Source organism: Miniopterus natalensis, chromosome X (assembly GCF_054644295.1).
Source record: "Miniopterus natalensis isolate mMinNat1 chromosome X, mMinNat1.hap1, whole genome shotgun sequence".
In the NCBI taxonomy this organism is placed as follows: domain Eukaryota; kingdom Metazoa; phylum Chordata; class Mammalia; order Chiroptera; family Miniopteridae; genus Miniopterus; species Miniopterus natalensis.
The window spans coordinates 76,085,865-76,098,474 of record NC_142103.1 but is presented as its reverse complement, the minus strand read 5'-3'; the positions used below and the strand labels follow the sequence as shown (position 1 = coordinate 76,098,474).

The window sequence follows — 12,610 nt, the reverse complement described above, 5'->3', positions numbered from 1 at the left end:
CTTACTTTTTTGTTTTGTTTTTAACAAAAGGAAACAGGTAGGGCTTTTAAAGCCCATTCTACCCCAGAAGCCATGCAGAAGTCCTACGTGGTAAGCAGCCTTTGGGATTCCAAGGACCTGGCTGGCCCTCCTCCAGGGTCCTCATCTGTAAACAAGGGTTGGACTCTCACTATCTCTCACAGGATGCCGTGCTAGGAATGCAAATCAAAATGACATGCAAGGTCTTTCCTAATCAAGAAAAACAACACTGAGCCCTCAGACTTTTAGCTGTTAGTTTGTTGAGTGTCAATCCAAGAAATGAACCAGTCAAAGCAGATAACCTCTCTAAGTGGAAGGACTCTGGAATAGCATTAGACCATTATCACTACCTAGCTGCCTGGTGATTATCGCTTATTCCTTCACAAGAAATGAAAAACCCAGGAAGAAAAAAAAAACCAAAAAAACCAAAACACGCTTCTTTTTTGCCAGCATCTCAAGACCTGAGGATACCCATGACGCCTAGGGAAAAGGGAAAAGTGAATGCCCAGCAATAGCAAACTCCTATTCCGGATCTTGAAATCCAGGCTGAGCTGGACTGCTACAGCTCCAAGCCACAGAAAAGTTCACTTTAATGAAAACAATAGAATCTGAGGCCAAGTGAGAAAAGCCCTCAGCTGTCGATCCACTGCTAGGTATTCACATTCCTCCTCACTTGAGAGAAGCCAGCCCTCAAAACTGTGTTTCTCTTCTAAAAATTGCACTCCCAGTGGGACTGAATCAAGGAACCAAGTGTTTTTCCATTTGATCTTTTCTTCCTCTCCTTTTTCTCTTTTTGGGAAAAAAAAAAACGAGTATTTTCCACCATGGTGTGTTAAGCATGATATGTGAAAGCGTGCTTATTGCCTGCAAGCTTCCCTGGGTGGTCAGGAAGGGCTGCCTATGCCAGTATGCAGTCAAGAGCAGGAGTAACAGAACCTTCAGGTCTTCCAAACAGGGAGCCTTCCGGATTGGAATTTATGTAGCAATGAAATAAAAATAGTTTTGGGGACTGACATGGTTGCCTACTCTTAGATCTGCTAAGAAGGGCTCTTTATAAAACAAACTGCCACCTGCCAAGCACCAGCATAACAGAAAGGCCATCTTACACAGAAAATGCAGAAAGGACAGCCTAAAAAATCATTGCCAGTCTGTTAAATCAAATACATTTAGCTTTATGAACCTTTTAAGCCTTCTCATCATAAAAACACCAAGAAGTCACACTGGCTCAGTCACCCACCCCAAACAGAAATTTTTATTACTATAGCTTCCTCAGCAATGGCAATCTCTCTGTATAGAAAACTGTGGAACCAAAAAAGGATACAAAAGCTCCAATGATGAAAATGGGGCTGAAAACGTGCTTCTGGAAGGTAAACAGTGCCAGGCCCATGTAGGAGAAGATGAAGTTCTCTGCCAGGAAGTGTAACACCTCAAAGAGCTGCTCGGAAAGGGAAAAGGAAGCATTAAACCCTGCGGACCCCTCCCCTTGTAGTCACAAGAAACTTGTTGAGGACCCAGGGCTCTTACTCACCTGCTTCGTTCGACTTCTTGATTCCACCGATAGATTGTTGTAGGTGTAATGAGCTTGTGTGATTCCACAGAAAAGGACAGCTACAACACCTAGCGTGAAAGTTTTTAAAAAAATCAATGGAATAAAAAGCAGCAGGAAAAATCCCTGGTGAAACAAAATGTTAAGATAGGCAAGTCCAGCATATCCAAGTTACTGAATATTTTTGAGTTTCCTATTACTGAAAGCTCCCCCTGCTCTCACCACTCATATCAACCTTTCCTTCTCCCAACTCTGCCTTCCCTTCAAACCCAAGGTCCCAACCTCCTCTCTTACTCCAGTTTTAAGGGTATTCTTTCCTCTCCTCTAAACTACTACTGAATTACCACCTGTATTTTGCATCTAGCATTCAAAGAGGCTGTGAGGGCCTGTCATACACTTTTGTCATATCCCCCTCTGTTCTTGGAATGAATGAGTTTAATTTCAACCAATGCTTTAAATTTTTGCATGGTCTAGGGATTCAGACAAAATGGATCCAGAAAACTATTCCATTTATCCAAGCCCTGATGATCTAGATTTCTGGTTAATGGTAACCAATTTGTTGTGCAAGACAACTGACACACCTGGGACTTTGCTTATATATTTACAGATAATTGTGAAGTTTTAAGGATGTGAGGCATTTTATAATGCTGCATATAAAGACACATTGCAATATTTTAAAAAGATGATAAAAGGACTTCCTAACTACCTGGATTATGTATAGTAACTGTATTTAAGTTTTTTAATGGGAAAAAAAGTCAGTGATTTGGGTTTTTTGTTTGTTTTTGTAATGAGAGAATGTGAGGAACTAAAACCACATGATCACTTGCACTAATATATGAAACTGGCACCATAAAAACATGGTATTCAAAAACAATGATTAAACAAACCAGAGACAAAATAAGGAATAACTGTGTCCCCACTCTTCTGAGTAGTTACAAAATTACCTTTAAAAGGACACATATTTTAGCTGTTATTGCTACTGTTTGTAAACTAACATAGCAACCTAGGGGAGGATACAAATAAGATGTTAATATGTTCAGTAACCTCTGCAGCTAAACAAATATTTATCTTTAGAATGAGTACTCAAAGATATAACTAAGTTTGAAACAATAAACTTTATCCTTTAAAAATATGTAGCTTTGGGAAACTAAATTACTCATAAAGTAGAACAACAGCCTTGCTCAGCAATCCACCACATGGACACTCGGTGAGTAGTTAATCAACTCCATGCAGCTGCTATTTAAGAATTCTTCCCTTCCCTCAAGCTCCCACAGCACCCCGGTATACAGTGAGGGGAAGGGTGGCCCAAGGGTAGAGAAAACTCACCTGTAAACCCACAGGCTTCTGCCAAGAGGAACGTGCTCCAGGACATCAGAAAGAAGAGCGCAGTCTCCAGCAGGGGGAAGCAGTGCAGCTTGGTAAACTTGGTCACGTCAACCCCTGTCAAGGAACTCATTTCCAGGAACAAGTACCAGAGTCACCAAGAACCACATTCTGTTAGCCCAGGATCTCCTCTCTAAGGGCCATCCTTTCCCCTCAACTCTTCTTTTGGGGTCCCAAAGTTGCCGCTTGCTTTTAAAAGTAATAAAAACTAAGCTTTCCAGTAGAATAGAGGTTACCAAGGGCCAGAAAGGGGGGATATTGTTTCATGAGTACACAATTTCTGTTTGGAATGATGAAAAAGTTCTGGAAATAGATAGTGAGAATAGCAGAAAACATTGTGGTTGTACTTAATGCCACTGAAATGTACATTAAAAATGGTTATAAGAGCAAATTTTGTTATATACATTTTACCACAATTTTTAAAAATAAATGTCAAATACCAAAAACCATCAAAATGTACACTTCAAAAGGGCGAATTGTACAGTGTGAATTTTATCTCAATAAAGCTGCTTTTTAAAATTAAGCTTTGTAAAGAAACTGAAAATGGGTTTTCTGTGCTCCTTGCAATGCTCATGGTTCTGAAAGGCACAGTCTTGGCCTGAGTCTGTCAGGTTAGTTCTAACAGTGCTGGGAGTGCCTAGGGCTGGCCTAGGAAGATAAGGCTGTGAGACCTTGACCTCTGTAGGACAGAGCTAAGCCTAGAGGTACACTCCAAACATTTCCTCAGACCCTTAGCCAAGCACTTGACTGTCATTTTTCACCAGAGGGGCATTTCAAGAGCCCCCAAACTCCAGTGGAACAATAGATTTAAGATTCATTTCTGAAAGGAAGAACTGACAACTTTCTTTTTGCAATTGTAATGTCACACAATCATACCCAGGCAGGGGCAGAAACTACAAAAAGGATATTAGAGCGGTCACAACACCAGTCACAGCTCCCATGGTAAAAGAGCCACTAAATATACCTAGAAAAATGCCAACTGACTTAAAAAAGGCAGCAGCATCAAAGGCATGAGTGTTCAGCCCTGCTGGCTGGTAGGCAACAATAGACCTGGAGTTTAAAAAGAAGAAAAAGTTTTAAAATACTGCTGGTTTTATACCACGGTACCAAAAACTATCAACAAACACAAGTATCTACACTCTGCCAGGCACTCCCTATGCTGCATTCATTGAACTTAATCTGCAGTCACCATGTTACACTGATATAGCATTCTGACTGCTGCCAACTGGACAAAGCAACACAACATTATCAATAAAGTTGAGAAACCTCATTTAGAAAAACACCCAATTCAATTTTAACCTTTTTAAGACAGGCCTCTGAATTTAGCCCAGAGCATTCAGGCATAAATATTGTTACTTACGAGGACAGCACAATGGCAACAGCATCATTTAGGACGCTTTCTCCAAACAGAAGTGCATAAAGGTCCACATCTGCATGTAACTCATTAAATATTGCCAGTACAGTCACTAAAAAATGAGCCAAAAGCACATAAATTAGTTTGAGTTTCTGACCTTAAGCCATCGGCGACAAATTTATAGAAGCAATTCTTATCTTCAGTGGTATCAGGTGGTTTGGGAGACAGTCAAGTCAAAGGCAGGTTGTCTGTCTATGGTGGAAAGGAAAATGGCAATCTTCCTAATCAGAATGAGCTGTGAGATGATGCTTCATTCTAATAACACTGCACAGAAACACTGAGCTTCACTGTAATCCTGTCACACTTTGGAAAAAAACCTCTGTTATGGAACTTTAAAAAACATAATCACAATTAATGTGATTCAGCTCTACTATCGGGCAGAAAGCCTATTTTATTGACCACTGTGCTCCCAGAACCCAGCAGAGGGTCAAGGCACAGAGAAGGCTTTAATGGTGGTTTGTGAAATAAGTCTTTGTTTGTGACAGACTGACTATACATAATTACACTTCTCATAGTCTCCATATTTCTTAGGCATTTAAAAATCAGCTAGTCTCCAGACCAGCGGTTCTCCAACTTTTGGCTTCGTGACTCCTTTAAACTAAAAAATTATTGAGGCCCTAAAAGAACTTTAGTTTTGTAAACTATAGCTATCAATATTTACTACATTGAGTAAAGCAGGAAAAATTAAATATTTACTCATTTAAAATTACTAACAAGCCCATTATATGATAACATATTTTGGAAAATAATATTCCCAAAACAAAACAAAATAGTGAGAAGAGATACATTCTTTTAATATTTTTTTCAAATTTTGATTAATGTAAGACAGATGGTTCTCATCTTTATTTCTGCATTTGAGCAACAGGTAGTCAAAATCACATGTTAATGCAGCCTCCAGAAAACCCTACTCCGCTGCATACTTGTTAAAGAGTGAAAGTAAAAATGATAAATGATGTATTACTATTATTATTATTAAATCAGTTTGACCTTATGGACCCCCTGAAAGGGGTTTGGAGTTTCTCAACTTCAGCTCCATTGACATTTGGGACCAGAAAATTATTTTTAGTGGGGGGCTGTCCAGTGCATTGTAGGATATTTAGCAGCATCCTTGGCCTTTACCCACAAGATGCCAGTAGCACTGCACACTGAGCATCTGGATGCCTGACTGTAGCAGGAGCCCTGGCACCAGCTCAGGACTGTTAGCCAAGACAAACAGCTATTTGTTTAAGCTGGCATTGCAAGGTTTTTCTGTTATTTGCAGCCAAAAGCATTACAAACTGATACAATTAGAAAAATAAACCAAATGAATGTTTAGCTTAGTGAGTTATAAGCCAACCACTCTTATAACCATCATCCAGTTCAAGAAATGGAACTTTGCCAGCCTCCGCAGAACTCCCCGCATGTGTTCCATCCTAATCTCAAACCCCTTCCTTCACTCAAAAGTAACCATAACCTGATTTTATAGTAATTGCTTCCTTGCATTTCCTTATAGTTTGACCACCGAATGTAGATTTCCTGACACTATCATTTGGTTTTGCCCATTTTAAAATTTATTTTTTAAATGCTTTTTACATCTCTTTTACTCCATTCCTTTTTGTTGGCTCTCTTTTCATAATGTCCTATTCTTTAGTCCTTTCATTTCTAAATTTTCCAATATGATACACACAGTTCTTTTATAACTTCTATCACTTTTTGAAAATTTCCTTTAGGTTCTGTTGGAATATTAATACAGTGGTACCTCAGTTTTCGAATGTGATCCGTTCGGGAAGACAGTTTGAGCTCTGAAACGTTTGAAAACCGAGGGATCAACAGCCAACAGCTGGGCCTCAGGATCTTGCCCTCAGGGGAAGCTGTGTGGCATGTTCGACTTCCAAGGCATGTTGGAAACCGAAGCATTTACTTCTGGGTTTAAGGCGTTCGTAACCCGAAATGTTCATCAACAGAGACGTTCAAAAACTGAGGTACCACTGTAAAGTTTTGTCTGCCTTGCGACCCTATTTTTCTGGTATGACTTCATTATCTGTAACTTTATTATTCACAAGGATTAACTTCATTTTTCTTACAATATGTTTGCATGAAGTTCAACCTCAATCCATTTCTGCTCCTCATATTAAGTCGGAGTAGAAGGCACAGAATAGATCTCCTTGTTTCATGGTTCTGGGGCTCCCTCTTCTGGTTTTACATTGAAGTATTAAAAACATGGCCTCTGGGTGTAACCACCTCCCCAGCACTCTGAGATCTACTTCATTTGATTTCCTCCTCCACTAGTATCTTAACTTTCTTTCCCTTTTAATGCCCCATCAAGGGTCATGGTGCTAGCAGTTCAAGAATAGGGAGTGGCTTCCAGATAGATCTTCCGTAGGTATTTTCTGAGAGTCCTGAGTGCCCATGTCACGCCAGAAGTCTCACACCTCTTCCAGTCTCCTTGCTCGACCTCACCCACTGAAGCCTGTAAAGCCCCTCCCAGTTTTAACTGTTGTTTTCCAATATGCCTATGAGGTTGTTCACTCCTAGTGGGGACGCCCTCATTTAGAGTGTGAATAGTTGTGGGAAATTTCAGGGTTCCCTGACAGTCAAAATGAACAGCAGCCCCTTCTTCTCCCCTCCCCTTCCTCAGCACAGCTGCTGTTTCTATCCCTAAGTCTCACTGCTGCTGGTGGTTTTACTCCACCAGTCGATACTTGGGGATTCATGAGGATAATCTGTCAGCTATTGCATCTCTGTGTTTTTTCCTTGGCTGTCCTGCTTTCTCTACTTTTGTTAGGCATTGAGGGATATTCCAAAACTACACTACCCCCACCATGCCTTCCTTTTCAAAACATTTATTTCATTTATTGATAGTGAGCAATGTCAATACCTTTCATTCACTCTTAAATACAGTTTATCAGGTTTCACAAGAAGAAAAATCCTTAGAGATTAGGCTAAAAAGTTCTTATTTTCTGGATTATTTATTATTTGAACAATATCTGTGGTTCCTTACATAAAACCTGTAATGGCTAATTTTATGTGTCAACTTGACTGGGCCATGGGGTATCCAGATATTTGATTAAACATTATTCCAGGTGTGTCTGTAAGGTTCTGGATGACATTGACATTTGAATCAGTAGACTGAGTAGAGCAGATAGCCCTCCCCAATGTGGGTGGGACACATCTAGTCTGTTAAAGGCCTGACTAGATCAAAAAGACAGAGTAAGGGAGAACTCAATCTCTCTGCCTGGCTGTCTTTGAGCTGGGATGTCAGTCTCCTCCTACCTTTGGACTTGGACTGAGCTACAGCACTGGCTTTCCTGGTTCTTACGATTTGGACTGCCAATCTTGGGAATTCTCAGCCTCCATAATTGCATGAGCCAATTCCTTATAATCTCTCAATCAATCAATCTCTCTCTCTCTCTGTCTATCTCTCTCTGTCTCTCTCTACATGCACACCTCTCCTATTTGTTCTGTTCCTCTGAAGAACTCCAACTAATACAAAATGTTTACTAGTTTATCATTACAGGAGACCCTTAAACAACATGGGAGTTAGAGGCACTGACCCCCTTGCACAGTCAAAAATCCACGTATAATTTTTGTCTCCCCCAAGTCTTAGTTTGCCCCTCAGTATTCATGGGGGATTGGTTCCAGGACCCCCTGCAGATACCAAAATCCAAAGATGCTCAACTCCCCAATATGTAATGGGGTAGATCAATATCCTCCATATCTGCAGACTCTTAGCTATGGATTGAAAATAGTACAAGTATTTATTGGGGAGGGGGAAACTGCATACAAGTGGACCCACGCAGCTCAAACCTGTGTTGTTCAAGGGTTAATTGTATATGTCATAAGAATTGTCTTGTTTTTAACTCAATGTTAAAGAAAAATTAACAATGATAATAACAACAATAATTAAGGATTTACCATGAAGCAGGCACTATGCTAAATATTTTACAATCTCAGTCCTCATAAAAGCCTGTGGGTAGCACTATCATCTCCTCCAACCTAGAGAAAAGAAATTAGGCCCTGTATGATGGGACTGCTTTCTACTGCAATATCAAAATTCCTAAAATCTCAGTGGTTGAACCCAAGAATAGTTTTATCTGTTACTCATACAACATGTCCACTGAGGGTTTGCACTGGAAGCCTCTCTCTGTTCACATCAGTCACTCAGGGACTCAAGACTGATGGAGGCTAATCCCCACAAACAGAGCACAGGGCTGGCAGCCCAGGAGATCTGGGTCCCAGTACTTTATGAGTCAGGGTCCTGGCAGGAAACAGATGGCACACCCTCAAACTGAGCAATATGAGGAATGTTTAATTAGGGATTATTTATAGAAGTGTGGGGAGAGTACAGCAAAGCCACAACAGAGAGGGCAGTCCTTGAGGCTGAAATAGGGAGCTTTATACCACCCCGAGGCCCAAAGGGACCAGACAAGGGAAGGAGTGATTGTCAGAACCAGGAACTGTATGGAGTGGGTCACCTGACAGAAGCTATAACCTTTGAACAAGGGACACAGCCAGCCCTCAGGGACCCTGCATCTCCACCTTCCTTCCATTCTCCCACTAGTGCTCCTCCATGGACAACTCCTGTGGGAAACCAGAAGGCAAAGTAACCTCTGAAGTCTTCCACACAAGTCAGCCCCTTGGCGTGCAGAGGAGAATGGAGAAGGGTGACAAGTAACTCTGGAGGGGCTCACAGAAGCACCCAACAAAGCCACCAGCTAGCTATGAGAACTTAGCACACGGCAAAATCTACAGATTTTAACCAAGTGAGGGTTTGAGATGCATGATTTTCAAAAGCTCTTTTGACTTTAAATAATATTTTCCTAAAATACTACAGTTACCACTAGTAAAAAATGTGTGTGTGTGTGTGTGTGTGTGTGTAGTTAACTCATTTATCAATGATAACGAAGGCTAGCTTGCATAATTAATAATAATAACAATTAACATTTGTACAGCACTGGTCTGAATCTGACTGCTCTGAATTTCAATTTCTCATTCTTCCTGCCAATCACCTTATAAAACAGGGCAGGAACTCTGCCAATCCCCTCTTTAGCAAGGCTGGACCCAACCAAGCTGACGAATACGGGTGCTGACACCAGGAAGACAATGAAGACATGGCAGACTGGGTGAGTGGCTTCTAAAAGTGAGGAGTAAACGGGCTCTTCCACTCACAGCAAGACCCTTGGAATCAGAGAGAACAGGGTCACAATAGCTGTTTCCAACTGATTATGAACAGGAAAATGACAATGAACTGACTGATGACTGCTGGTACAAGTATCTAAAAAGCAGTGGAAAAAATTAAAAATAGCATATAGGGGGAGAAGGAAAAATGAAGAACCGTAATTTGTTCATTCAACTTTTTCTGAACACTTCACCTATGTACTAAAGAACACTTAGCACATGCAAACACTCAGTACAAAGCAGCAATATTGTGTACAAAATAGACAACTCAAGAGCCGTGAGAGCAAGTAACTGAAGGAGTGAGGGAAGAACCAGACAGGTGGTAGATTTGAACTGTCACAAAGGATAAGCAAAATACTGACTAGCCTGAGTGATGCCACTAGAGAGAGAATTACTCTTTGACAACACCAATCACAGATTATGAAACCTATGAGAAGACTTGATTGACTTGAGGGGTATAAAAGTGACAATTAAAAGGAGAGGAGTCACTTCATAATGGTTCACAGAAAGGAATAGCACCCATTTTCTCTGGTAGCTGCCCAGGAATGCAGTATGGGTTGGAAATTTCATTCTTTGCTGAATTGTGGATCCATCTAAATTAACAGTCCACAAGGATGACAAATGGCACCCATGACACATAACCACAGAACGGAGAGGGTTCCTGGTCACAGAGCAGCCTCCTGCATTCCACACATACAGTGTCCTCTTCAACAGGAAGACCCAAGACTGGTGTCTCAAGCCAAGTAAAGTGTAATCAGGGGCAAAGACTTATTCTTTCATATCAATCAATACCACTACATATCCCAATAGCAGAATTTTTGTTTGATATACCAGGCAAGAGAAGTCAATTCGGTCTTATTGTTCCCTCTAACTCTATACTTAAGTTTTTGTTTCTTTAATGGCACAAGTTCTCAAACAACAGAATTTTTGGAAGCTGGTAAAAAACACTTTTACTTTTAAAAAACACTCCACATTTCAGAAAGATTTCCATTAAAAAGCAGTTAAGCCCAGCCGGCGTGGCTCAACAGTTGAGCATCGACTTATGGTCCAGGAAATCGTGATTCGATTCCCAGTCAGGGCACATGCCCAGGTAGCAGGCTTGATCCCCAGTAGGGGGTGTGCAGGAGGCAGCTAATCAATGACCCTCTCATTGTTGATGTTTTAATTCTCTCTCTCCTTCTCCCTTCCTCTCTCTGAAATCAATAAAAAAAAAAAAAAATATATATATATATATATATATATATATATATATTTTAAAAGGTGTTAAAGTTAATGCCCTCATGTTTATTAAGATTAAACTCTCAATTTCCTAGAACTTTCAATTTATGTCAAACCTTTACTGTGCCAATCATCACAGGCCAAAAAAAAAAAAAAAAAAAATGGTGTATCATGGACATGCCATCCATTATTTTCCACCACAGGATGGACACAGTAAAGTGAAGCAAACAATTACAAAGATAATTTGGAAAAATAAGCCCTTTTATCCAATTACATGAAGCAAAACTAATAGCTCAGAAAACATGTAACATCAGTAATCTTTATGTTACAATAACCTCCCTTTGCTTGTTGGTGGTACTAGTAAGAAGTTAGCAATACAGTATAGACAACTATAGTTGATATATTTTCAGAGAAACAAAACACCTTTTCTAGATTTACGAAGAATCTATTTCTCAATAGACACACATTTGGAGACAGTCACAGACACTGTAGTATTAAAATAATAAAGCCACTTTCAGAGTGCTCTTTAGAAACATACTGGGGTTAAGTGATGGCCTGTTATTTGTTTTTTAAACACAAGAAAAACAGAGAAATCTGTGCCTGAGTCAGATGTGAATAGAAACCAATATAATTAGCAGATGCTATGTTCAATGCTTTACATGTGTTATTTCATTTAATCTTCACAATAGTCCTAGGAAATAGGTACCATTATTCCTACTTCATAAATGAGGAAACTGACATGGAAGTGATAAAGCGTGCCCAGGCCACCAGCTCAGTGACTGGCAGGGCTAGAATGAAAACCTCTGCCTGCAACTCCACATCTCACATTCTTTTCACAAACTAGGGTGCTTCAACCAACCAAGTCTTCAATATCGATTTACCTAGAGTGTTTGGAATAAAATATGGGGATAAGAGGGTCAATGGTTTTTGGAACATTGAGATTTTTTAGACCCACATAACTGTCTAGAGCAGTGCTATCCACCTGTGGCTATTTAAATTTAAATTACTTAACATAAAATAAAATTTAAAATTCAGTACTTCAGTTGTACTATCACACATTTTTAAAAGCCACATGTGACTGCTGGCTACAATTGACAGGGAAAGTTACAGAACATTTCTACCATCTAACAAAGGTCTATGGCATAGCACTCATCTAGAGGACCCCCAAGAGGCACGGTGAAGTGGGAGGGAATCTTAGTATCTTTAAGATCATTACTGTTCAGAACGTTGGAGGACATCGTAGGCATTTCCATCTCCACTACTAGGACAGGATTTACAGAGCTTTTCTCTGTAAATTCTTTCCCTAAGGTGTACCCTCAATAGTTGACACTAGAGGAAAGAATAGTTGTAACTACTTTATGAAAACTGATTTAATTATGGGTTCTGACTTGGAGAGGAGGTTTGCTTGGTGTGTTGTTGTTTTTTTTTTTGGGGGGGGGGCTTGTTTGTTTTGAGCTACTGGAGAGGAAAGACATATAATAAGAACTGGTTTAACTTTTAAGAATTGGTTCAACTAAGACTTGAAAAATACATGGTAGCCTGGCCAGCATGTCTCAGTGGTTGAGCATCGACCTATGATCCAGAAGATTGCAGTTCAATTCCTGGTCAGGGCACATGCCAGGGTTTTGGGCTCAACCCCAGTAGGGGGCGTGTAGGAGGCAGCCAATCAGTGACTCTCTCATCATTGATGGTTCTTTCTCTCTCTCCCTCTTCCTTCCTCTCTCTCTGAAATCAATAAAAATATATTTTTTAAAAAAAGAAAAATACATGGTAAGAAATTTATGTATAAGAACCACATCACAATGTGCAGTCATGCAGGAACAGTGCACAAAATGAGTTTACAAATTAAATTACACTCACTACAGGTACTGTGT

The 12,610-nt window shown here is 40.1% G+C and overlaps 1 protein-coding gene across 1 annotated transcript in view; it reads right to left on the bottom strand.

The window, feature by feature from the left end:
- Positions 1–12,610, bottom strand: part of SLC9A7 (solute carrier family 9 member A7) — a 118,005-nt gene that overhangs the window by 43,104 nt on the left and 62,291 nt on the right. The window contains exons 6-10 of the mRNA XM_016218484.2: positions 4,308–4,413; positions 3,856–3,997; positions 2,891–2,996; positions 1,547–1,635; positions 1,340–1,453 (exon numbers count right to left, since the gene is read on the bottom strand). Coding sequence (XP_016073970.2) covers positions 1,340–1,453; positions 1,547–1,635; positions 2,891–2,996; positions 3,856–3,997; positions 4,308–4,413 — 557 coding nt within the window. The remainder of the gene's footprint in view (positions 1–1,339; positions 1,454–1,546; positions 1,636–2,890; positions 2,997–3,855; positions 3,998–4,307; positions 4,414–12,610) is intronic.